The following is a 23,328-nucleotide window of genomic DNA, read 5'->3' as shown; positions in this document are numbered from 1 at the left end:
TTTGAGTTTGTCAGAAACACAATGCCCCCTGTTGCGCCACTTTGATTTACTTAATTTTTTTATATCATTTGGCAGGTTCATTACTTACCTCCCTTTAAAGCTTATTACTTCCCTTGGAGTTGTTGTTTTGATCTTTGAACTTGAAGGATGACCTTGACCTTTCACCACTCAAAATGTACAGCTCCATGCACATGCATGCCAAATATCAAGTTGCTATCTTCAATATTGCAAAAGTTATGGCCAATGCACCATACTGGGGGCATAAAAATTGGTGAAAATCTCTGACCTGGCCCCACCCCAACCCCCATAACTTTTGACCCAGGGGTCAGATCAAAATTCCAAATAGTGCAGGGTCGCACATATGCTCATGGCTACCATGTGTGTAAGTTTCAAGGTTCTAGTGCTTATAGTGTAGGAGGAGATAGTGGCCAGGATGGATGGACAGACAGACAGACGGACAGCGGAGATAACCACAATATCCCCACGCTTTTCAAAAAGCATGGGGATAATAATAATCATTGATGATCAATTTTAACATGATTGCAATTTAAGGTACCATGTATTTTCAGTGACTCGGTACTAAATTTTTGTTTTCTAAATAATTAGAAAACAAACACAGAAACAAAGCTTTCATAAATAGTCTTAGAAACATACGAAATCAAACTAAATTACTTAAATTCTATTTTATCCTATCTACCATGGTGTGAAATTTGAAATTAAACACCTACAGTGCAATACATAATTCACTTACTGTTTGATATGTTTTCCCAGGTATCTTGTTTCCCAGGAAATCCAGGATGTATATTGAACCCCAGTGTGTCCCCAGGGCAAGAAACTGAAATGATCCTCGCTCTATGATGAGGGGGTTTAATGTATGTGTGTAAAATGTCATCCCTGATTAGCCTGAGCAGTCAGAACAAGCTATTCTGGAATGAAACTTTACACAATTGCATTTGACCCGTTTTCTCAAAACTAGATTCATATACAATTACAAAATAGTTTTTTCTTGTAAAACTAGCAGTAATAAATAGTGATTTCTTCCTCAACATGTTTACATTGTTTATGTTTTTTTATTTACTCAATAAATGATAATAACTTTATCGTGAGATTCAAAAAATAGTTTTGAGTCATTAAAAGACAAGCTTGATCTACTTGGATGTAACATGAATTTATAACATTACTGGATTTTGGTGTTAATGACAATTTAGCTATACACAAAAACTGCCCCTCATATTTCTACCTTTGAATCAACAGCAAGACAGCTGGCACAGTCCTTGGAGAGGATGCTCTGAAGATCGTTGGATATTCTGTCATATCTGAGTTGTGGTTCAATATCCTGAAACGACAACGCGTGTAGACTAGTTAACAATAAACTATCTACAAATCAAAATAACCTTTTAATCATGTAGAATTTTGCAAGTATCGATGACCTATATCATAAAAATAATAATTACAAATATCACATTTATTATATTATATTAATTTCTGATTGATTTCTATTTAAAAAAATTAATGCTGCTGACTTTAAGAATGAAATACTGGAAAATTCAATTAATACATGATTGTAATAAAGTTATAGCTGGGTTTAATTCCATTAAAGCCACACACCTTGAAATGAAGTACATGTTAATCAATACATATGGATGTAATTTGAAAGTGTGCAAAATTGTCATTAAATCTATAGCCTAGTTAGCAAGTAATTTTAATTTTTTTATTTTAAAACCGAAAGTAGGAATTCTATACTTATACGTCCATTTCAACAAACGCGATTATTTTTAAGTTTTGAAGCGCAAAAAGACGGATTTCTACTTTGTAACCACCAGATACATTCTAATTGAGAAAGATAAAATTAAATCTATAGCCTAGTTAGCAAGTAATTTATTATTTTTCAAACGGTATCACTTTTAAAACCGAAAGTAGGATTTCTAGACGTATACGTCCATTTCGACAAAAGCGATTATTTTTAAGTTTTAAAGCGCAAAAGAGACGGATTCCTACCTTGTAACCACCAGATAATATTTTAATTGACATATATAAAATATGCTTCTTATTTATACTTAAATTTACTATGCCATGTATTTCATTTCAAGGTGTGTGGCTTTAACAATAAAAAAGGCTTTAAAATCAATATAGTCAAGTAGCTTAAACGAAAGTTATGGTGTTGTGGAAATCAAATAATTATTTGTGTCAAAAACTTCTAATTACAACAAGGAAGGTGTATTTAATATATGGTTTAAGTCTTTTGATGTTAATTCAGTTAAAAGAATGAAAAGAATCAGCTTCATGTTTCTTTTTTAACCTTTTTAACCTTTCATATCTTTAACAAACAAAACATTTCCACAATCAGATTTTTTTAAGTTTGATATCATGGAACACATGCATGAAGGCAGACTTCTTCAAAAACTTATTTTATGTGCTTGTTTAAACATTTAGTTATTTGTTTCTCAAAATTTGAACTTAAACTACTGACCAAAATGGATAAATTGAAAAGCTCTTAAAATAACCATGGACTTCAATTTTACAACATGAGCACCGCATTACGGGTGCCACGCTCGGCTACGGGTGCATTTTTGAATAAATGAAAGCTTGTCACAATTATTTTTTTTAGAGGTCACAGTGACCTTTACCTTTGACCTAGTGACCCCAAAATGGGTGTGGTGTGTAGGTGCATCTACATATGAAGTTTCAAAGTTGTAGGTGGAAGCACTTTGATTTTAGAGCCAATGTTAAGGTTTTAGCACGACGCGGACAGCGGATGACACGACGAGCTGGCTATGTCAATACCTTGTGTTTGCTCCGAAAACGCTGAGCTAAAAATAACATGAGATTATTTCTGAGAAAATAGGGCTTAATGCATAAACGTTAAGTGTCATCAAATATTAGCCTGTGCAGTCTGCACATGCTAATCAGGGACAACACTTTCCACTTTTATGATATTTTTTTTCCTGTACAGAAAATCCCGTCTTAAAAAATACAATCAATGCAGAAAGTGTCATCCTTGATTCGCCTGTGCAGAATTCACTTTATGCACATACATTAAGCCCTGATTCCCAAGAGCGCGGCTCTAATATCTATAACCCTTACATATTCATCAGAATCATCAGATCCTTCCTCAGACCCTTCTTCTGAGTCACTGGATTCTGCGACCTGGAAGTAGTAATAAATTCTTCATTGTTTATATGTTAATACTGTCACACACAATATGAAAATACCTCATAAGTACTCATATTTTAAATTAAGAATATCCACAACAGGGAAAACAAGTTAAGTCATCCTTAAAAACATAATCTTTGGGAAAACGCAGCATGTAATTAAGTCCATAGCAATTTTTTTTTTAACATGAGTCTTTTTTACATTATGTTGCATGTAGTAAATAATCTGAATCCTTAGACCGATATATTACAATAGATTAAAATAACAGCTTGATACAGAGGACCTATCTTAAAAAAGTGTGTTGCTGTGAAGACATATCAGGCAAACAAACACCAGTATGTATGTCTTTCTTGTGAATGTATCCACATATCAAAAAACTTTTGGGTCTTCACCATTTTGGCAGGTCGGTAGGGTTATTCCAACCAATCCATTTTAAAGAATGGCCTTATTGCAATATTACAACTGCCTGCTTTATAATGCATGATTCTCCAGGTTGCTGCTCAAAGAATTCATTAAATAATACTATAACTATGAACAGTAACCAAACAATGATGATTTTGATTACCATATTCAATATCATAATAAACAATCATCACTTATGCAAGATTTTAAACATGACATAAATAATCATACAACACAGTATCATTTTGTACTACACTAAAGGCATAGATTTGACTGGTTCCAATCATAAACCATGTGATCCGTGATGCTATAATATGATGGTGAGTAAAATACCGTTTGGGTGTGATTTGCATTGATTTTATTTTTAGACATTTCAGTATTTTTTTTAATTCAAAACCATGTTCGGTAATCGGCCCCATTCTCAATGGACAAAAAGTATATATTTTTCATAAATGGGAGCTAGAAATTCCCAATGAAAGGTTTCCAAAAACCTTTTTTTAAGATCTCAATATTTTGTTTAACTCCCATCAATATAATACTGAAAAAACTTCTCAATTTTGAAGCATTTTTAGCAAAACAACAACAACACTAATTTCCCCATTTAGGTAAAAAAGCCACAAATTTTCCCAATCCAAAGGGACCTGGCCCCATTCCCAAAATGGTGAAAAAAAACCAATGCATTTGTCGCTTTAAACAGTTAAACTATACACTATACGGATACAAAAGTTCATCATTGGTAAAAACTTGAACCAATTTCATGATATTATAATTAATATAAATATTTAGGATCTGTGATGTGAATTAAGTGCGTACAGTCGACCTTCATTTGGGGGTAACAACCTCGAGGAGTTTGCATCTCTACACCAGGAAATACAATGGTACGAAATATATTGGGGCGAAACTTACGTTTTTCGAGTTCATAAATAAAACAAGCTGCATTCACTTAGAAAAGTGATTATAAAGATATGATCCCAAATTATTTCTTTAGTTATCTTTACACAATCTTTTGTATAAACAAATTACAAGCAAATAATATAAACTAACTGGTTTTATTTCGTCTTGCACTTCCCCATGAGAAGCTGTCGCCATTTTGTTTAAGCTACAAGTCACATGACCAAGTATTTTGGTTTGTTAAAAAAAGATCACTCATTTTGAAACATGAATTTATTTAGTAATAATGCATCACCAAAACATTCAGTTTTGTATTTATTTGAAAGAAAAGTTTATTTCTAACAGTGCTTTGTTAAACTAATGACTGAATATCCGAACTATTTTGTAAATTGTTCGACAGGTGCTCGTTAGTCAATTTAGGGGTTGGCTCAAAATGTATTTAGCCTTTCAAGTTATTTTTGTAAATTGTTGTCTACAGATTTATTGTCACTACGAAGTTCTATGATTAATGAGTTTAAATTCTTAAATTTATTTTCTTTTTAAATTGCTCAGATATTTAGCCCATTCTGAAAGTCCACTAAATGCGTTATTATTTTAATGGTTTTGACAACCCCCTTATATTTTTATTGGAATTTTGCTGTCAGAAGCCGTCCTCGCATCTACAAAGGAACATTTCAGCAGCATCCTGTGTACAACGGTTACCAAACGACAGAAAATGAAGTCGCCATAATCATAAAACACAGAAAAACCTTAGTCGGTAAGTACTAATATTTTATCTCATATTTATGTATATGATATTTGCATAATTTATCCGGTTCAATTCTGAAAATGGTGCCACGCTCTGCATCAGCAGCAATTACTCAGCAGCAACAAAGATGGTTTTTACCGAATCATCTGGTCATTTAATGTTTATGTTTTGTTTCCTTGCATTCATGCTTTTTAATTGAAAAATGTTGCATTTTTCCTGCTGTTTTTAATGTTATGATTATGATAATTTATTAGCAGTAGATTAATATTGATAATGTGATGTACATTATAATGTAGTCACAGGCAAGCCTGAGAGCGGTTGAGTTATTTTTAGAAATTCTTTGGGTTACCATGGCAACCCTACATATTATTGAATCTGATGTAGAATTAGCATCTTACTTAAGTTTAACTGATTATGTTATGTTAACTTTACTCTTTTGTGAACTAATTACTAATACTATTTATACCATTTTATTACATTTAGTAAAATCAGTCTTGTATTAAATAGTTTTTAATATAATGTTATTGTACACATGATATGCATGGTAATACAAAAGTATAATGTACTTTTAAGTTTGAAACAAAATTTGCCATGGTAGAGTGGCTTATACTTACAAACATTGAATTAAAAAAACCATTAATAAATCATGACCCTATACATTTTCAGCAACTGGTTTTGAGTGGGCAATACTAGCTATTGATTTTTATGAATACATCCACATATAAATTTAAGTATGACGGAAGCAATGATAATCTTCATCATAGTAACTTGAAATGTTATAAATATTCAACAGGGGTGTAGCTGCTATTATGCACAGCAGGCTCGGGCCTACAATTTTTTTTGACACATGAAAAAAATAAAAATGCTTCAACTTCGGAAAACGCATTAAAATGTTGACCTTTAGGGGGCTGAGGTGTTAGAAATCTACATTTCATATTGACATAATCCTCAGACAATGGATTCTGGTCGTGTTAAAAGGACATATCTTCCAATTATCAACTCTACTTCTTTCTATGTGCATAGATTCTAGCTCGCTTTGTTTCACGTGACTTGCTGTTACAAGTTTACATAGATCTACATGAGAAGCACCATGTCTGGTGAAAGGCTGTCTGAATTAGGACTCCTAAACATTCACAGAGAAACGGATGTTTAGATCGATGAAATCATCAACACATTTGCCTCTGTTAAGTGTATAAATATTGATTTCATGTAATTGATGCACTTGTTGGAACAATAAGTGTAAAAGATTGACTATAAGTAAGTTTAATACTCAACACGTTACCATAGGTGGATCCAGGGGGGGGGGGCGGACACGGCGTGCCCCCCCCCCCTAAAATCGCCAAAGTAAAGTCAATTCATTGATGTTTCACACTTAACTAGATCTAAATCGTGGAGCTTCTTGGGGGCTTTGCCCCCTGGACCCCTAAACAATAAACTATGCACTTTTTTGGCATTATAAGGAGGTACTTTGATGAAAGTATATAAGGCGTGACATGCTGGAGAAGTGGTTGTCAAAGCCTTCAAAATCACTAAAATCGTGTAGCTTACGCCCCAGCAAATCTTTCAATATCCCACCCCATAACCAGAAATCCTGGATCTGCGCCTGGTTACGGTGCCGTTTTAGACATGCAAACAGCATTATTGGAAAGAATTCCCATGGTTTGACTTGTAAAAAAGTGGATTGTTACACTTTTTAATGTTTCTCTGTTCCATATTGTTTTAAAATCTAGGTCTCTGGTATACAGATAATACAGTAAAATTTAGTTCTCTAAAATTGAGATAAACCAGTAAAATATCAAAGAAAAACAGGCTAAAGTCTTATATTTTCGTATCTTATCATTTGTCTAGATATGCTTTAAATCTCACCACAGGCGTTATAGGATTACAAAAATTTCAGGGGGAGGACACTCGGAAACCCCCCGTTTTTATGTATCATATCCAGGCCTACAGCTAAAAAAATGATAGCTACGCCCCTGTTTAAATATTATACATTTCTACGCAGGACCCTCAATCTATCAAATCTGCGGCCGAATTTTGGCTGCAGTCCCCCACCTGAAAAGTATACTTTTTTCTCCTTTTGGGGGAAAAAAATCCCCCTGATTTAAAAAAGAAAAGAAAAAAGATGTGTCTCATGATTATTATATCTCAATTCTATTTGAATGTAATCTTGTCAAACATACATAATTATGAAAAAAGAAATGAATATAGTGCAAACGTGTACAAATGTAATAATGAGAGAGTAAGTAAAAAAAAATCCCCCAAAAAGGGAAATGCCGCAAAAATTCCCCCTCATGAGGGTAGCGACCCGCTTCCCCTAAAATAGTAGTAGTAGTAGTAGTAGTAGAAGTAGTAGTAGTAGTAGTAGTAGTAGTACCGGCTAATATGCAAAAGTTTAACATAAGTAATTGTCTTCAACATAAATTCAGTACTGATTTCATTAAAAGATACACTGATCAATAAAATATTAGAAGATGCAAATATTCAACATTGCGATTGATTCAAAAGTGCCTACATTATTGTAGGGAAATGGAATCATTTTGGTTATTAATTATAATGTTTATCTGTGGCCTGGTAGAGCAGCATTCCCTAATGAGATGGTGGTAGAAAAGATACAGAAAATCAATACCTCACCATAAGTGGTTCCATGTGACTTTCATGGGTGTAAAATATCACGATTATTTTCTCGTATTTATTAAATACATTGAAACAATAAAAATGTGATACTTAACTAACAATGCCTTAGTATTTAAGATTGGTGTTTTCTGTCATAAAAAATCGGTATTCAAGTTTATGTCTACATTTAGGTTCACATGCTTTATATTAAATCATAATGTCAACAAAAGATGATAACAGCCCCCTTGGCCTTGTATTTACATGTAGCTAACAAAGGTAGGGTCATGGTCAACTGGTTATGAAGCAATCACTGTCATTAACATTTATTTCTGCAATAATCGGTTGTGAAAGTGGATCAATAACTTACCAGGTACTGTCAATGTTAACAGTTGGATGATTAATGCTTTGAAAACAGATTCTCGCAGGCATTTCATTAGCTGTCTTTAACAGCATATTGATTCCTAGCATGTCACTACCTAGTCTCCTGGATAATTATAGGCCTGATACTTGTAATAAATGATTTATAATTGAAGATTTATATAAAGTTTTTTGCTGGAATTAATATCAACTGATACATATGTCATCAAAATACATGCAAAGTACCAGGCATTATTAACATGATTTATATCAAGCAAATATTTGAATATTCCATTTAAAGAAAAAGTGAATATTAGAATACTTATTTTGGTATTCAATACCCTCCCTTAAATAAATGCACACATTATACTTTTAAACATTGTAACATGGAACTACGTTATATATTTATCTCTTTAAAACATGTAATAGCTGCCCATAGATGTTTTGAAATCAATAAAATTATAAAGCAAATGATAAATTACAAAGGTGAAATGATTTAATCATTTAATGTGTTTCTGATTGTGTTAGTTAAATTTATCGGGTAGTGATTCCATGTTGATTGCTAACATATTATGAAATTTAACTGCACAGTTTAATTTTCTGGATGACAGAGTGGTTTAGTTAATAACCTATAAGTTCAAAGTTATCAATTTCAAGCCACACTGGTGCTGATTTTTGTTTGTCCTTCTTTGATAAATACTATCTGTGTTCTTTTAACGGAGCTGATGACAGGATAAACAATATTCAACAATTTCTTTAATTCATTACTTCTCTTAAGCTGTAAGGACTTAAAATTAACTTTTAAATCAAAATTTCCATTCAAAATAGTGCCATAAAATTCAATTGGTTCCGATCAAAAGTCAATTGTTTTTTCTCACCTTAAAATGGAACTAAAAATATTGGTTTGTAATACGTGTCCTCACTAAATCATGGAGAGAAAAGGGAGTAACTCAAAGGAGGGGGTGCATGTTTTTTTATAAAGAATATTGTTCTATGATGAAAAAAACTAATTTTACTGTGAACATTAAGTTAAGTGATAGAGAATTGAAGTAAAATTTGTTGTATTAAAATATGAACAGATAAAACAAAGGCATGGTGGGGATCAAAGGAGGCAGGGTGGGACCGAGGGTGGGACATTTGGGCGACAGGGTGCTGCGCCCTAATTCTGCCTAGGCATTGCTGGAGCACTGGAATAGTTTTGCTTATTTTTAATGTAAGCAAATTATTTAAGTCATTATATAGCTTAATTTTAAATATGCTTCAAGTATGATGTGGATAACTGTGAGTATTTAGGTCTTTTACGGCTTCTCTAATTTGATTAAACAAAAAAACATTGTGAAAAATTGTTCATGGGGAGCTTAAACTGTGGATCAGTGTATCCACCAAATCAACAAAAATATTATTTCATTTCGCACAAATAATAATGATTTGCATTTAAGTTCCACGTTTTAAATATTTTAGAAAATGATAGGGAGGCTTTTATAAGGGCAGGGATGTTGAAATGGACCAAATGAGAATTTTGTTCCCATTTTATGGACTTAATTTACAAACTTATAAAATTGCCCAAATCCGCAAACAATGCCCTTTTTCTTCGTAAAATTTAGACATTGATTGGCACACTTGAAAATATATCAAACTGTTAACATGTCATTTGGTTTTGGGACACATCTCAGTTTATTGGTAAATATAAACTCAACTTAAAATTAATTAAAAGGGGCCTTTTCACAGATTTTGGCATGTATTGAAGTTTGTCATTAAATGCCCCCTTGAGTCCTGGCGTAAAAGTCTACCACTTAGACCACTTGGCCATCCGTGCTCATACAATGAGGGATGTATTTTATACTAATATATAAGCAATCCTCGTAGTTTTACAAAATAAAACAACAACAACAGAACTTTCCAAATTATTGAATCGTTTCGAGTGGCAACGCTTTATAATTTTCAGGTTTTCAAATCATCAAAAGATGCATATAATGGATATTTAAGAGCATTGTAAATGTTCAGTATTACTGTTTCCTCACACATATAATAACTCAAACTAAAATTTGTGAATCTGAAACAACTTTTTTTAATTTTGTCAAAAGGTGAAAAGGCCCCATTAATGTACATTATTACATACCCAATGTTTTGGTTTATAAAGAATCAATGTGCATTGGGGGTTAGGCTTAAGTTACAGTCTTCATCCTTTATTAATTTATTTAATTTATTCATGTATGTTTATTATTTATAAAAATGTTAAACATGATTTGACAGCAACTCCATTATCATGTAGCCCAGTGATCCATTCAACATACATGTACACATAGAATAAAATGGTACAAAGATTCTACTCAAATTTAATCTCAGAATGTCAAAGTATTCTCTCATGAGAGAACTGTTTTTTTAAACAAAGCTTAAACTTTTTGTAATAATATTACACCATGCGGTCTCATATCAACGCCAGTATGGCAACAATGAATCTAATTCCATCAGAAATTATCCTCTGGAATTTTTCCTGGGATCATATAATCAATGTGACTTGATTGGTCGAAGCACCATCCCTCCCTGGTTTTATAAAGCATCAATTTTTCTCTGACTGTTTTGTGTACTTGGATATTATGATCACATAATGAGTTGTCAGCCTGTACTATATTATTATAATCAGCCACCAGTGACATAGGGTTAGTCTGGCATATTTATTAATTTATTATTCAAAATTTCTGCTATTTGAATTACTAATTAATGTACATTTTCTTTTCAGTAAGCAGCAATATTGGAAGTGAATCTAATTTGCAATAATTATAAAAGCATGGCAGATTCCAAGCCATATTTCCAATATGTTTTCCACTCACAGTCTAATAGAGCAGGACAAAGTCAAGAGAATTGCTTCACAGATAGGATTTACTTAGTGCTTTCTTTTGACAGGGGAACAGCTAGGCAAAATAACAAAAAAGACAGCGACTTGCCTTCGGTCCACAGCCACAAGAGTGTCCCAACATTCATTAAATGTAGATGATAATGGACGCTGATTCAAACGATGGCACGGTCTCAGAATCCCTCGATGGCGAAAGCAAAACGGATGTTGCCAAACTGGCACACTCTGCGATCATTAAGCAGGTAAACTATTTTAATATTTAATGTTTTCAATTGTAAGTCATGTTTGGTATTTCTTGCGCAAGTTAAAGAATGAACATTCTGATATCGAAACAATGCATATTCCAAGCATTGTTTTACATTGTATTCCATGTTGAAAACAAACCATTCTTAACCTTATTGTTCGTACATTATGTTTACAGAGCTCAGGTAGATACATTATGCAGGGTTGTCTCATTAGTATATATATGTTAATGTTATGTTCCAAATGGTTGGAAGACTACTAGGTGGTTGCTAAAATATGTACATTATCACCAGGGCTGAACATAAAACGTGACTACATTAGTTGTTCTACCTTTCAACTTTGATTAGATGGGAATATGCTTAAATATTTAACATTTTTGATGTGGTAGCGGATTTTCAAGATTTTTTCTAGAGACCTTGTTAATGGGTTGCCATGTTGAATCAATTTTGGAATTCATTGTTTATGAAAATGAAAATATCTGCATCATTCTTTGATGAATATGGACTATAATTTAAGTATTAGGACATGTGCAGTTTGACTACCGGTATATCTGAATTTTATATGGGAAATATCTGGATAAAAAGGTAAGTATGAATAATTAAGTTATTATAATGTGTTTGTTTGTAATGAAAAGCATTTATTTATGTAGCATGTTTTATTGTACAATCATCAGTAATCACAATTTAATGTTATAAATTCTTGAATAGAAAATTAAGACATTTAGTGGTAATTTATATGCTTCCTTATAACCCTTAAGATTAACATGGGTTTTTCATATTCTTTGATTTAAGTGAATGTTCCAAGAATGTTTCATTTTTACTGGTATGCCTTTGTGCAGATTGAAGAGGGAAATGAAAATAAAGAGGATTTTTTTCCTATTTATGTTATCCTGAATTAAGAACAGAAAGCCATTCCAAGAAACTGGCTCTGGAAATGCAATTGAAAATAGAAACCTGTAAACAAATATAAAGTGTTGTGATTTGTTTAACCTTCAATTATTTAAGTGTAAATTTCAGATACAACAAATTTTATTTTCTAAATGCCACATGTTAGATTATTGTGTTGTATATTGCAAGCCAAAATAATTAAAAATTTCTATGTCATGAGCGCATCCAAATTTTTGTTTTTTTAGTCATAAATTTGAATGTGAAACCTTATTTAACACAAATAAAAAGAAACACAAACACACTGAAAGTAAATTCCATTAAAATAACATCTGGTTCTTCAAGAGATTTGGCATCAAAATGAAACCCGACAGGTAAGAAGTAAGGTTATTGTTCTTCTTTGAAAGTGAAATGGGTTAATTATTCAAATAAATGGGAAAGGACTGAAAGAGTGCTTCATCCTTATAATTTAATGTGTTTGGTTCAGCCTCCATGATAACAATTAACATGTGGCTGGTGAAATGTTATTCAGGCTACTAGAAACTAATTATTAATTTAGTGGGGACATTTTATTTTTTGTTTTAATTTGGTCTAGTGATTTTGAATTATTGCATTGAAGAATGGCATGGTTCCAATTTAATTTTGTGTCTGTGTATGATTTTTTATCATTTAAAAAAATAATTTAATCTCTTAAAATGGTCGATGAATTTATGTGATAAGATTTAAAAAAAAAAATTTAGAACGTTAATTATAATTATTAATTTACCAGTTGTAACAAAGTAAAGTTTTTTTTTATTATATAGAATGTATAATGAAATCTTCACCATTATTTGATTTAAGGCTGATTGTGTAAATGATTAAGTAAGTAATGAAAAACACGATATATTGAAACCATTTGAACATTTAACCAATCATAGTATGTTTGCATAGATGTAATGTCAAGAATAATCATTACAAAACCAAGTCACAATTCAAAGAACGTATATGTTGAAAGGCTATAACAATGTTTGAAAGATTGCCCTATGTATGTAACAAAAGATTTTGGTCAATATGAGTCTAGTGTGTTCTTCTCTGCAATCACCCAACCACTGCCACTATCTTAGACTTTTCTATGCCATTTACCATCAGAAAATGGTCTAGAGAATATATTGATTTCTTCTGCCATGCAATATATTTCTTTCTTTTTGCCAGCTTAAGTCCTTACAATTAAAGTAAATGAGATTCTCTTGGAGATTTCCAATTGTTTGTTGAGGGGTTTAGGCCAGTCCTATTCAGTCTTGTGTTTAGTTCATGTCTTTGTCATTTAATGCAGCAATCTTGGTCATACACTTATAAAATGTGCTGATGACATTCAGCTATGCAATCTCTAGAAGCAAGTGGTTCCATGTTATTTATTTTTTCATACTCAATGTATGTATTTAATTTTATAAGAAGACTTATCCATCTTGTATGTATACCACATCAATGCATACATGTATTACTATGAATATAGTTGAAAATATAACTTACGAAAAAAGATCTTTTTTCCTCAGCATCATTGTCCTCTATGTCATTGACTCTCTGTTGACAATAAGTTTTCCCCAAGGAAGCCCGAGTCATAGTTTAGAACCTGATGCTGCCTCGGAATCACTTTCGGAAATCTGATGAGTCTTTGTCAGCTTTTGGAAATATCTGTTATATCTTCGATATTAAGCATTCTTTAACGAGCATCTTGTTTCAACAAATTGTTGGAGTGACTCATAATTTCTGTGTTCAATCAGTATTAATGTACATGAAGACTGTGAATTTCTTATTGCTGTAGAGGTGACACTATATAATATGTATACTATGCTGTAAAATAAATATAATATTGATTGATACAAGTTGATTATACTAGTTTATTATGCCCCCCTTCGAAGAAGAGGGGGTATATTGCTTTGCTCATGTCGGTCGGTCTGTCTGTCTGTCGGTCCGTCCACCAGGTGGTTTCCGGATGATAACTCAAGAACCCTTGGGGCTAGGATCATGAAACTTCATAGGTACATAGATCATGACTCGCAGATGACCCCTATTGATTTTGAGGTCACTAGGTCAAAGGTCAAGGTCACAGGTAAAGGTCACAGTTACTGGAAATAGGCATTTTAAGGATTTAGCATGGTTCAAACAAGGGAAACAACTACAGTTTATGCATGTTCTTTTTATTACAGATTTGCCTCCCTTTAATTCATTCAAAATCTCATTTTACAGCAGAGATTCCAAATCTGACCTGTAAACGAGCCCCATATTTACTGCCAGTGCTAGGTTACCTTTTCCCATTTGATCATTCTTAAGTATTGGTATTATAATGCTGCTACTGCTGCTGCTACTGCTACTGCTACTACTACTACTACTACTACTACTACTACTACTTTTACTACTACTACTACTACTACTACTACTACTACTACTACTTCTACTACTACTACTACTACTACTACTACTACTACTACTACTACTACTACTACTACTACTACTACTACTAGTACTACTACTACTACTACTACTACTACTACTACTACTACTACTACTACTACTACTACTACTCCACCACCATCACCACCACCACCACCACCACCATTACCACCACCACCACCACCACCACCACCACCACCACCGTTCACAGTGACAAAAAACGTATTCACACAATGGCTGCTACTACAACTTAAAGCCCATATAGGGGGGCATGCATGTTTTACAAACAGCCCTTGTTAAAGGTTATTATTTTTGCTGCTATAAATTTAATATGTTACATATTTATGTGAAATTTTGTAATTTGTAATCAGTATTTTTATGTTGTCTATTGAGACATTATCTGCATAAGGTAGCCACATTAAGTCATAAAAAAGCATGCATTCAATATGGTAAATTTATAATTGATGAGGAGAATATTAAATATATTTTAATTCGTTTCTATATGTAATTGAAACTTGATTTTAGTCTAACATTCATCTTGTTGATATAGGATTTATAAGATGGGAATATTCAGTAAAAACAATCAATACAATACTTTAGCTTGGTTTATTCAAAGATTGTGATTGGATTTTCTGACAGTGTCTGGCTCCCAGTAACCCTGGATATTGATTTCCAATAGACCAGCAATATACACTTTCCCAGGGCATGGTCTAATGCAATGACGAATACATTATTATTATGGGCAATCTCTTGGCACATCCTTTTTATTGATCTCTGACTGGAGGCACATAATATGAAATTGTTAGAGGATGTTGAGTAATGATGCAAATCTGAATAATAGAGCAGCACCATGTTCACTGACACTGTTTAGCTCTCAGAAATCAATGACTATTGGTGTTGTGTCAAACCATTCTTGCTTTCTGATAATTGTGTTTTGCATACATGTGATGGAATCCTGTAATCCTTCATTCCTATAGCTTCATCCATTTCTCTAAATTAAGCCACCCCCATATTTTAAATATATTCGATATTTTTTATAAGTCTTGAGTTTATTATATGTAATTAAAACATTTTATCAATATTGTAAATGTTGTGTTTTGCTTAAAAAAAAACAGCACAATTCTTAAATTTTGTATGGATTTTTTTCCAAAAATTCAGCCTTAATTGCTATCCATGATGTCAAAAGACCAAATATTTCGAACAAATTTACTTTGAAACAGTTTGTTGTTAGTTTATTTGATTTTAACTTTGGATTAATACGTTATGTTAAGAAATAGTAAATTTTATTATTTTCCTTTCAAAATGATTGGGTTGGCATTGTGCCTTAATATCCTAGAATTAGCCAGTTGCTGAAATATTCAATGCAATGCCTTACTGATGTTGAAATTTTGTTTTTATATAAAGTAAATTAAGCTTTTAAGTGGTTTCATAAAAATGATAAGAGACTTCAGTATTTGCTGATAGTTGAAGACTTTTAATCTGCCAAGATTTAAGCCCAACAAAGTGATATTAAGACATTTATAGCTGTAACTTATAGCCACAAATTAAGTATTTTAGCACAAGAATGTATCTTACATAGATTTTCTATTTTTAGCTCACCTGATTCCTCAGGTGAGCTTTTGTGACCTGTCTTTGTCCGTCGTATGTCCGTCCGTCCTTTATCATTTGCTCGTAAACACTAGAGGCCACATTTCTTGTCTCATCTTCATGAAACTTGGTCAAAACTTTGTCCCAATGAAATCTTGGCCAAGTTCCAATCTGGGTTGTGTGGGGTCAAAAACTAGGTCAAAAAAAGAAAAACTTTGTAAACACTGTAGAAGTCACATTTCATGCCCAATCTGCATGTTACTTGGTCAAAATGTTTGTCTTAATGATATCTTGGTTGAGTTGAAAAGTGGTTCCGATCCGTTGAAAAACATGGTCGCCAGTGGGCGGGGCAGTTTTCCTTATTTGGCTATAGAGAAACCTTGTAAACACTCTAGAAGTCACAATTTTTGCCCAATCATCATGAAAGTTGGTCAAAACATTGGTTCAATTGATTCTTGGACGAGTTCGCAAATGGTTGAGATCGGTGAAAAAACATGGCCGCCAGTGGGCGGGGCATTTTTCTCTATATATAGTGGCAGTTTTCCCTATTTGGCTATAGAGAAACCTTGCAAACACTCTAGAAGTCACAATTTGTGCCCAATCATCATGAAAGTTGGTCAAAACATTGGTTTTATTGATATCTCGGACGAGTTTGAAAATGGTCGGGATCAGTGAAAAAACATGGCCGTCAGTGGGCAGGGCATTTTTCTCTATATGTTTTTAGTGAAAACATGTGAACACAGTAGAAGTCACATTTTTGGCCCAATTTTCATGAAATTTGCTCAGAACATTTGTTTCCTTGATACGAGAGTTGAGTTAAAAAATGGTTCCGGTCAGTTGAATAACATGGCTGCTGGGAGGGGGCAGTTTTCTCATTATGCCCCCCCCAGCCCTTTCGAAGAAGAGGGGGTATATTGTTTTGCTCATGTCGGTCCGTCCGTCCACCAGATGGTTTCCGGATGATAACTCAAGAGCGCTAATGCCAAGGATCATGAAACTTCATTGGTACATTGATCATGACTCGCAGATGACCCCTATTGATTTTCAGGTCTCTAGGTCAAAGGTCAAGATCATGGTGACCTGAAATAGTAAAATGGTTTCTGGATGATAACTCAAGAACGCTTATGCCTAGGTTCATGAACCTTCATAGGTATATTGATCATGACTCGCAGATGACCGCTATCTATTATCAGGTCACTAGGTCAAAGGTCAAGGTCACAGTGCTAAAAAACGTATTCACACAATGGCTATCAATGTCACGGTGACTCAACTTAGAAAAATGGTTTCAGGATGATAACTCAAGAATGCTTACGCCTAGGATCATGAAACTTGATAGGTACATTGATCATGACTAGCAGATGAAATAATGATGAAACTTGACCAGGATGTTTGTCTGGTCAATATCTAGGTCAAGTTTGACATTTGGTAAAGATTGAATGAACCGACTCCTCTCAGGTGAGCGAACTAGGGCCATCTTGGTCCCCTTGTTTCTGAATAGTAAAAAAAATGATTGAAATCTATTTTCAGGATGTTATGCTCTCAGCGACCACAACCCAGTCACCCCTGGCAAGCCACAGCTCTGTGTTCACAATACCCTCGGTATCCATGGGAGCAGGGGGGATAAATCTATCTGACCACCTGTTCTTGCCCGGCGTTGCTGCCTTTGATCACACCCACAATGGGGATGTGAAGAGTGACCATGGTACATTTGCTAATTAGTAAAAAAATATTTAACTGATCTTGATTGTGTTTGAAGTCTTAGGCTTATAGAGACGCTTTTGAGTCAATTTTCTGGAAGAACCAGTACTTTTGTCTCTTAAACAAACTTCACAGCGCAGTCTTAGACTCTTAGTGATGTTGCACCGTGGATGTCCAGTTTGCAGGGCAAACACACAATCCACATATCTACATCACTGTAATGCTGACTTTATTTTGTAATGCTAATCTATGCTGTTCTCCTGTTTTTCACACAGGTTGTATGTCATCCCTGTCGAACCCAAGCCAGCTGTTTGGCCAGCCCCAGGTTGCCTCCCCTCCCCAGTTCTTCCTGACAGGCAACACCCTACAGAGCCAGACCGGGGCCTCAGGACAGGTCCCTGTACAGCAGCTCCTCATACCCGTCTCCACTGGTACATTCACAATCTTCTCATACCCGTCTCCACTGGTACAGTCACAATCTTCTCATACCAGTCTCCACTGGTACAGTCACAATCTTGCAGTATCTTTTATACCTGTTTCTACTGGTACAGTTACAATCTTGCAGTATCTTTGATACCCATTTCCACTGGTACAGTCACAATCTAGCCTCATACCCGTCTCCACTGGTACAGTCTCAATCTTACCTCATACCCATCTCCACTGGTACAGTCACAATCTTGCCTCATACCTGTCTCCACTGGTACAGTCACAATCTTGCAGTGTCTCATACCCGTCTCCACTGGTACAGTCACAATCTTGCCTCATACCCGTCTTTACTGGTACAGTCACAATCTTGCAGTGTCTCATACCCGTCTCCACTGGTACAGTCACAATCTTGCCTCATACCCGTCTTCACTGGTACAGCCACAATCTTGCCTCATACCTGTCTCCACTGGTAAATTCACAATCTTGCAGTGTTTCATACCCGTCTCCACTGGTACAGTCACAATCTTGCCTCGTACCTGTCTCCACTGGTACAATCACAATCTTGCAGTGTCTCATACCTGTCTCCACTGGTACAGTCACAATCTTGCCTCATACCCTTCTCCGCTGGTAAAGTCACAATCTTGCAGTGTCTTTGATATGCCTCCCTTTGAAGAAGTGAGGTACATGTACATGAATGTTGCTTTGCACTTGCCTGTCTGTAGGTTGGTTGTTTTATTGGTCCTTTTACTATTTTTTTGTACGCTATCTTGCAAGCACTTAGACCTACCACCTTATACATTAGTAGGCTTGTTACTTGGGAGAAAAGGAAGACGTCTATCGATTTTGAGGCCAACATGTCAAAGGTCAAGGTCATATGGGCTCTTAAAATGGCATTGATTAGGTACAATAGACATTCTTGAATACCTGTAAAACATCCCTTAAGAAGATGTCATAAAACACCGTCTGAACATCAGACACTGAATTCCATAACTTTTGGATAGATTGAGAAACTGGTAGCATAAAATGTAAAATCAACCAAAAAATTTAAACTTCTTATGCAGGAAGATTAGAAAAAACCAGTTACAGCCAGGTTCTGTGACCATATTTTGTCTTTCTTTCCATGGTGATTTATAAGTGTACGTGACTTTATTAAAAAGTAATGTAAATTTGGACGGGAAGAGGGGTGGACATTAGAGCTGTAAAAATTCACCCATCATTCAATTCCATTTCGATACCAAATGGTCCGATTCTATTATTTTCGATTCAATTCTAATTAAACTATTGACTGCTTATTTTGTAAACTGTTTAATGTTTGGTTTGTCCAGGGCATGATATGATATGTTCTGTATTTGTTATTAACTTATTATGTTGTACATTTAAAGTGTGTTATGTTTTAAATAAATTAAAAACGCAACATTGTCTTATAAGTAACAAAATTATTGAACAAAACTTCCTGTCGAGTTATCTTTATAAAAACATAAAATGAACAATGTAACACATGTGTTTAATAATAAAAAACAACAACAACATGTAAGTATATAAACAACTTCCAGTTGATGTCTTCACAGAATACACACAATTTAGTAAACAAACCATATCTATTGAGGAAAAAAATGAGATCAACACATCACATGGGTATTATTTAGTAACAGTAACTTTCCGTTATCAAAATGTAACTGATACAAATCACATCTGAATTATCAACCGAGTGTTTTCTTTTTCAATGTTGCCTCTAATGTGTAGTGCTTCCCGATTTAGGGTAACTTACGTCAACAAAACACGTTTTGCAAGTTGCCTTTGTATCAGAACCTTTGTGAAATCAGAAATGTTTCCATACTTTTGATTTTTAATTTTGACGGTGCGTCTTTCAGCGTGGTTGAAGAAGCCATTTTACCAGCTGATGTAATGCTCAGCATGTTATTCATTCATTCATTGGACGTCATATTGGCTATTGACCAATCACATGATGTATTTCAAATTGCAAGAAAGTTTAAACAACGGATTTGGAAAGTAAAGTTTAAAATGCGGATCAATCGGGATTGCAGTGAATCGAATCAAAATTAGCCGTATTGGTATCGAAATCGAATCTGCGGCGTTGAACCGATATTTTGATGCATCGAACCGAATCGTTACAGCTCTAGTGGACATGCAGCAGCATGTTTTACAAATGTCTCTGTTTATTTACTTAGATTCTTCACCTAATGACTAAGTAAACACTTTACCGGGAAAAATGTATTGTTGTAATGAGTTGTTTATCTTTGCTAAGTAACAAATGTCTTTCATTTATGAGAACATCCATTCACTTAGTAAATGAACAATTCTAAGAAGGCACCTTTACAATCCTGAATCTTTTTTGTGCTATGTGCAGCCTTTACTTGTTCATGAAGCATACCTTAAGCATTTATATGTACTATTGCACCTATCCAACACACTTTGATTGTGATTTTTTCTATCACATTTTCACATGCACGCATTAGTTGCTACGGAGTCAGACATTTTATAAACTTTTGTAACATTTATAAACATGATTTATTTCTTCAAGATTACCCTTTCTCTATATTAATCCCTTTGCACTACTCACGAATTTCTTGCAATTGTTAGTCTGATTCTTGTTTGTTGAATATAAAACATAAATACATTTGTTCATAGAATAATTATTTTGCTTACCTTTTTAGCTCACCTGATTGCTCAGGTGAGCTTTTGTGACCGGTCTTTGTCGTCCGTCCGTCCGTCATCCGTCCATATTTGTTTGTAAACACTCTAGAGGCCACATTTATTGTCTGATCTTCATGAAACTTGATCAGAAGATTTGTCTCAATGATATCTCGATCGAGTTCGAAACTGGGTCATGCTGGGTCAAAAACTAGGTCTCTAGGTTAAAAAAAAAGAAAAACTTTGTAAACACTCTAGAAGTCACTTTTTATGCCCAATCTTCATGTAACTGTGTCAAAATGTTTGCCTTAATGATATGTTGGATGTGTTGAAAAGTGGTTCCGGTCCGTTGAAAAACATGGCCGCCAGTGGGCGGGGCATTTTTCTCTATATGTTTATAGTGAAAACGTGAAAAAATCACATTTTTGGCCCAATTTTCATGAAATTCGGTCAGAACATTTGTTTCGTTGATACAAGAGTTGAGTTCGAAAATGGATCTGGTCAGTTGAATAACATGGCTGCCGAGGGGGGGGGCAGTTTTCTTATATTTATATAGTAAAAAAAGCTTGTGAACACTCTAGAGAGACTAGAGACTAGAGAGAAACATTTTGATCGAACACTTAAAAAGTCACATTTTTTGCCTAATCATTAGATCGGTGAAACACACTTTTCAGCTCACCTGATTGCTAAGGTGAGGTTTTAGGATTGGTCTTTGTCTGCTATCTGTAAACACTTTAGCATTCACATTTCTCAAGCATTCTTTATCAAAGTTGCTCCGGCAAGTTTGATAATGAGCAAAAATCAATTAATTAATGCCATAATTATTGCCCTTAGATTGTTTAAATTTTCATTATTTTATACAAAATCCTTGTAAACACTCTAGAGGTCACAATTTTGTTTCAGATTTTTGAATCTTTGTCAAAATATTTATTTTTGTAAGCAAGTTTTGATGTTTGGTAAGGGGGGTCAACTCAAAATATAGGTAACCAGGTCAAATCTTACAAAAACAAAAACACTCCATACGCCATTGTTTTGGTTCAATAATGATGAAACTTGACCAGGATGTTTGTCTGGACAAAATCTAGGTAAAGTTTGACATTTGGTAAAGATTGAATAAACCGACTCCTCTCAGGTGAGCGAACTAAGGCCATCTTGGCCCTCTTGTTATAATATCTTGTAATTATTAGTGTTTTAAACCATTGAACTTAAGGTAATGAACATGTAACATAAAAAAACAACCCAATTCTTCATTTCTAGGTAATGGTACTCAGCAGTTCATCAGTATTCCTGTATCCATGGCCACAGGGGGCAACCAGCAGATCCAGTTGTTAACCACCTCCAACGGGCAAATAGTGGCTACCAACCTCGCAAACCTCGCCAATCTTTCCAACCCTCTGAGTGCTAGTCTCTCAAACTCAGGTATGCCACACACAGTCAGTGGAGTGTAAATAAGAAAGTCAAATGTTTAGTGTGAAATTACTGTATCTCATAAAGAAATGTTATGCTGATACAACAGTGTGACACTTAATCTGGGATTATTGTCCAAGTTGACAGCATTGACTTGATTCTTGTGAACTGTATTAGCAAAAATTGCATGCTTTTTTTAGCTCTATATTGAGTATACCGTATATGGCCTAATTGACGCACATGCCCTAATAGACGGGCAGGCCATCTTATCTGGGGTTCATCGGAATTTATCGGAACCATAAGATAAAATTTATGTAGCCCGTAATCCATTAAAGAGCGGCACATTACATCTGAAAACGTCGTTTTTGTGGCCATTTTGTTTGCAACACGGTGACACCGTAAATATGCTACCCTGCGAGTATACTACCTAGGTTACAAACCAACAATCATAATAATTATTGTCGTCAGCACAGGTGAGTGATAAATCATAGAGATATAGACTCGTTTTATTTCTTCTTTCATTACAGACAAACAAATTATATTGGTCTAATGACCAGCGCTATCATAGTCTGAACTGTAGTGCGTTGTATCAAAACTTTGTGATCGTGATCGCGTACGATAATTATGCATTTGATTTTAAAACAAAACGGAACAAGTGCGCTGTTTCTGTGAAGCAATTACCATTTACATTGTTCATTATTGATTATGTATTTTGTCAATGTATATTCCTCAAGGACTGCGTGTAACTCGGGTGCTAGGCAGCAGTGAAAGGACGTTGTCATGGGTGGCACATGCGCTTTACGCCGATGACGCCAAGTGTATGTTATTGAGCGTTCGGATGTATTGTTTGTCACACTATAAATACTTATCAACTAGACGCAGTGAAGGCGTGAAATACCGGGTCAAACTGAATTTAATGGTGAGCGTCTCTTAATGGGGAAATATTTAAGTCGATTAAAAATAAATTGGGATCCACGCCGATT

At 34.4% G+C, this 23,328-nt stretch overlaps 2 protein-coding genes across 51 annotated transcripts in view; one reads left to right on the top strand and one right to left on the bottom strand.

Moving 5' to 3' along the window:
* The window catches only part of LOC127854934 (vacuolar protein sorting-associated protein 41 homolog), a 57,405-nt gene extending 52,705 nt beyond the window's left edge, over positions 1-4,700 (bottom strand). For all 50 annotated transcript variants that reach the window (XM_052390108.1, XM_052390107.1, XM_052390106.1 and 47 more), the window contains exons 1-4: positions 4,600-4,700; positions 3,085-3,147; positions 1,241-1,336; positions 752-835 (exon numbers count right to left, since the gene is read on the bottom strand). In XM_052390108.1, coding sequence (XP_052246068.1) covers positions 752-835; positions 1,241-1,336; positions 3,085-3,147; positions 4,600-4,644 — 288 coding nt within the window. In that variant the 5' untranslated portion in view covers positions 4,645-4,700. The remainder of the gene's footprint in view (positions 1-751; positions 836-1,240; positions 1,337-3,084; positions 3,148-4,599) is intronic.
* A 368-nt stretch (positions 4,701-5,068) lies between these two features.
* Positions 5,069-23,328, top strand: part of LOC127856128 (POU domain, class 6, transcription factor 2-like) — a 30,748-nt gene continuing 12,488 nt past the window's right edge. The window contains exons 1-5 of the mRNA XM_052392127.1: positions 5,069-5,203; positions 11,069-11,260; positions 17,690-17,864; positions 18,136-18,291; positions 22,196-22,357. Coding sequence (XP_052248087.1) covers positions 11,156-11,260; positions 17,690-17,864; positions 18,136-18,291; positions 22,196-22,357 — 598 coding nt within the window. The 5' untranslated portion in view covers positions 5,069-5,203; positions 11,069-11,155. The remainder of the gene's footprint in view (positions 5,204-11,068; positions 11,261-17,689; positions 17,865-18,135; positions 18,292-22,195; positions 22,358-23,328) is intronic.

The sequence above is a fragment of the Dreissena polymorpha genome, chromosome 13 (assembly GCF_020536995.1).
Source record: "Dreissena polymorpha isolate Duluth1 chromosome 13, UMN_Dpol_1.0, whole genome shotgun sequence".
Lineage (NCBI taxonomy): Eukaryota > Metazoa > Mollusca > Bivalvia > Myida > Dreissenidae > Dreissena > Dreissena polymorpha.
Note: the sequence above shows the minus strand (reverse complement) of the source record. Positions and strands in the feature narration are given on the sequence as shown.